General features: G+C 44.0%; 1 protein-coding gene across 1 annotated transcript; it reads left to right on the top strand.

Annotated features, from left to right (window-relative positions):
* Positions 1-584: 584 nt before the first annotated feature.
* Positions 585-3,644, top strand: LOC125523364 (uncharacterized). The gene is made up of 4 exons (XM_048688410.2): positions 585-742; positions 867-1,008; positions 1,576-2,556; positions 2,726-3,644. Exons 1-4 carry the CDS (start codon positions 674-676, stop codon positions 3,484-3,486), a joined length of 1,953 nt encoding a protein of 650 aa, XP_048544367.2. The 5' UTR covers positions 585-673; the 3' UTR covers positions 3,487-3,644.
* The last annotated feature ends 824 nt before the right edge of the window (positions 3,645-4,468 follow it).

Genomic DNA, 4,468 nt, shown 5'->3' on the forward strand with positions numbered 1-4,468 from the left:
CCAGAGTAGTACTATTCTTGATAAGCAATAATTTCTGCTAACCACTCAAACAGTGTTCTTGTTTTTTTTTTTTTGTTTTTTTTTTTTTTTGCGGGGAACCACTCAAACAGTTTAAAGTACCAACTTTTGGGTTGCTAGAGGATTGCCTCAGTATCACCCTATTAGTATTAGGAATGGTATACTGGAGGATTGCTGGAGATGCTCTTATATATAATACTATACGTACGTAAAACGCCACCCAATTCAACCATGTAAGGAATACAAGTAGAATCATATTCAGCACATTTCAAACAGATTATTTCCTTTCCCAGACAAGCCTACAAGGCCTTTCGGCTTGGACTTTTGTAGTCCGTAATATGGCACTTTGGGCATATTTGCGTCCACCAGATCTGACATACTCCATATCCATAAAGAAATGAACACGAGGAACTCACGCTGCTCTTTCTTAATAACCACGTACGACAATAGGAGAGCAAACGGTTGAGTCGTCAGCGTCCAATGCCGTCATACGTTGGCCCTTGCATGCCTCATGAATCATGGATTTAGCAAGATGCTTGAAATGCATATGTATGATTGTTGAGCAGTAAATCTATGCCACTCCTTGCCCAATCACGACTATAAATAGGACCCATGTCCAGCTGCTTTGCTTCACACCATCACTCACTAGCACTGGATGCAACACATTGCACTGCAGCGCGCGCACACCATGGATGTACTCCTGTCACTCGTCTCGCTTCTTCTGGTGAGTGCATACGGCACACTCATCAAATATTTCTGTCCACACACGAATTGCATACCTATGTACGTCGTGTGTGTGTGTGTGTGACTTGTAACGGTCTTTTGTTTATTTGTTGTGATGCACCCAGATTACTGGAGGAGGCAGTCCTCATGTGAGCTTCGCCAATGCGGCCACGACGAACTCGGTGACGCCGAGGGCGTACTGGGAGGCGGTGCTTCCCGGAACTCCAATTCCCCCAGCCGTCAGCGACATGTTAGTCCAACAAGAAGGTCTCTCTCTCTCTCTCTCTCTCTCTCTCTCTCTCTCTCTCTCTCTCTCTCTCTAAAATCGTAGACCTGATTTCACAATTGGTCTGAAGCTGAGTGTGTAAATATTTTTTTCCTTTTTTTCCCGAATACGCACGAGTGTGTAAAATTGTAAATCGAATATAGTTGTAAAGTAAAAGGTATACCTTTTTTGGGGGGAATGGGAATTAGATTAAACTAAACATAACTTTTAATAGAGACCGGATATTCAACAACAGATTAGGTTTAAATGTAGCCTGTCATTCACAGCATAAACAATTTGTTTGTGTCTATGCATACCGCAAACACGAGTTTGGTTTATTTCGTTGTTGTGATATATGACTCTGATGTTCAGAGGTCTAATATTCAGAGAGGCAACCCAGTGTCAAAAATGATCTTACATTTTGGGACGGAGGGAGTAGTATTTAGCATAGTCTATCCGTAGTTTTTTTATTTGTTGTTTTTGCATGGATTTGATTTTATGTGACTTGTGGTTTATCACAATTGACCTACTAATAAGTCTATCAACATGGTTGCCACATGTGAATTCAGTGCGTGCCTCTCTAGACGATATTGATCTCAAGTTTGTCAAAGGACTACGAAAAATCGGACCATATTATAAGAAACTCAAGTCAGAAGCTGATCAAGGGGAAGAACATAGTCATACTGCATCACAAGCTGAACATAAGTTAAAGGAGGACTCTTTGTCGTATGGATCAAAAGGTGGAGACAATTTAAAGGAGGTCTCTGTGTCATATGGGGCAAAAGTTGGAGAGAGACCGGAAAAAGTCTCGGTGTCTTATGGGGTAGGTGCCAAAGATGTTCCAAAGAGAGACTTCGTGGCACAAGAAGATGTGAAGGAGGTTTCTCTGTCATATGAATCAAAAGGTGAAAATAATTTAAAAGAAGTATCTGTGTCACATGGATCAAAAGATAGAGACTTTGTGGCACAAGAAGGAGATCTAAAAGAAGTCTCAGTGTCATATGGGTTAGATGAAGGGAAAAATGAACATATTGAAGTCTTGAATCAAGGTGAAGATGATCCACATAGAGTCACAATGTCATACAGGCCAGAACAAGAAGATGATCCCAATAAAGCTACAATGACATACAGGGCAAAACAAGAAGATGATCCCAATAAAGTTACAATGTCATATAGGTCAGAACAAGAGGAAGATCCACATAAAGTCACAATGTCATATGGGTCGGAACAAGAAGATGATCCCAATAAAGTTACAATGACATATAGGTCAGAACAAGAAGAAGATCCACATAAAGTTACAATGTCATATGGGTCGCAACAAGAAGATGATCCCAATAAAGCTACGATGACATATAGGTCAGAACAACAAGAAGATCCACATAAAGTTACAATGTCATACGGGTCAAACCATGCAGAGTATACAAATAAACTTACAATGACATATGGGTCAAAAGATGAAGTGGATCCAAACAAAGCTACAATGTCATATAGGTCGGAACATGAAAATGACCTAAAGACCGTTTCTACGGGGCATATGGCACACATAGAAGGTAAAGAGAAAGCACAACTTATGAAGAACGTGCATTTTTAGAATTTCCATGTTAATTTACTGTTTTTCATGTGATGATAAATATCCAGAAAACAGAGCTGGTTATTTGATTAAATATCATTTCTCAAATGAAATTTTTTTCTCACTATTGCACGTGTTTCAAGCAACAGGAAAGGCGAGCCACCATGTTCACTCTCATAGCCACATGAACAAAAGACAGGCGGATGTTTTCTTCTTCCGCGACATGCTGCGGCCAGGGTCAATGATCACCCCGACCATCCCGCCGACCAACTCCTTGCCGACGCTTCTTCCCCGCCACGTCGCCGACTCCCTTCCATTCTCCATCGAGCGCTTCCCGGACATCGTCGCGATGTTTGCGCCAACGTCCCTTGGGATGATTAGAGACATTCGGTGGACGCTGGACACCTGTGAGCACCCACGGACGCTCCCCGGCGAAAAAGCAGGATGCGCCACCTCCCTCGAGTCCCTCGGCGAGCTCACGACGTCCCTTCTCGGAACGTCCAACGTCCGTGCGTTCTCCGCCGCCAAGCTTCCCGTGGAAGCCCCGGGCACACCGGCGCTGCGGGGGAGGTACAACGTGACGGCTGCCCGAAGGCTCTCCAAGTCATCGGAGATCGTGACCTGCCACGACTTGACGTACCCGTATGCGGTGTACTACTGCCACACATCCAACCCCACCGCCGCGTACGCGGTGACGCTGGCGAGCGTGGATGGGGGCGCGGCGCCGGCGACAATGGAGGCGTTGGCCGTGTGCCACCTCGACACGTCGCAATGGAGCCTGAAGCACCCGTTCTTTGCGCTGCACAACGTCAAGCCAGGGGATGTCGCTGTGTGCCACTTCCTCACCAAGCTAAGCGTGGTGTGGGTGCAGGCCGGCGAGCCCGGAAACGCACATGCGGCGGCCCGGTAGGCTGGAAAACACGTGTGTGTAGGTATGTGTGAGATGCGGCGCATTCATGAAATGGACGATTCTAGGTGCATGTATCGAGGTTGTACTAAATAAATGTGTGCTTGTTGTGTCTTGGTGACGTTGATGTTAATTATGGGGTCACCTTCCATTTAAAGACACTCACAATGCATTTTATCTTAAGTTATACTTCCTCCATCCCAAATTACTTGTTGCAGAATGAAGATATATCCATTTTCATGACAAATAATTCCGGACGGAGGGAGTATCACACTATATGTTAAATATATACTTAGATCCCTTGCAAAAAATATATACTAGCTGTACCTCTAATGGATTATATCTTATTGCCTATCTAAATGTGCTCTCATTTAATGTGCTTCGTGAGAGAAAATATATGAGTTGTCTTGATTTTTATGCTAAGAGCTATGATATGACAACTCTCTATATTCTCATTAAATAGAGTGTCATACAAGATTTTTGTATAGGTGTCATGCTTCAGATATAGTCCTACGCGAAGCATTGATACTGCCCTATGCTCATTTTAAAATTTCAAAATTAGTGGTTATCTTCCTAGTGGAGGAGTTTAGTGTAGACCAACAGGGGCCATGCCCCTCCCCCCCTAATTTGTGCATTCATTGAAGAAAATGCTAGACTTTAAGAGTAACTAGTGTTTCAACTAGAGATTAGCCCCTCCTTTCCTACTAATTTGCCCCCCTTCAAGTCTTGGCTCCCTCTTACGTTTTGCACAAGCTATTGTTGGGGAACGCAGTAATTTCAAAAAAATTCCTACACGCATGCAAGATCTAACATGGTGATGCATAGCAACGAGAGGGAAGAGTGTTCTCCACGTACCCTCGTAGACCGTAAGCGGAAGCGTTATGACAACGCAGTTGATGTAGTCGTACATCTTCACGATCCGACCGATCCTAGTACCGAAAGTACGACACCTCCATGATCTGCACACGTTCAGCTCGGTGACGTC

This window comes from Triticum urartu, chromosome 7A (assembly GCF_056163025.1).
Source record: "Triticum urartu cultivar PI428250 chromosome 7A, HENAU_Tu73, whole genome shotgun sequence".
Classification (NCBI taxonomy): domain Eukaryota; kingdom Viridiplantae; phylum Streptophyta; class Magnoliopsida; order Poales; family Poaceae; genus Triticum; species Triticum urartu.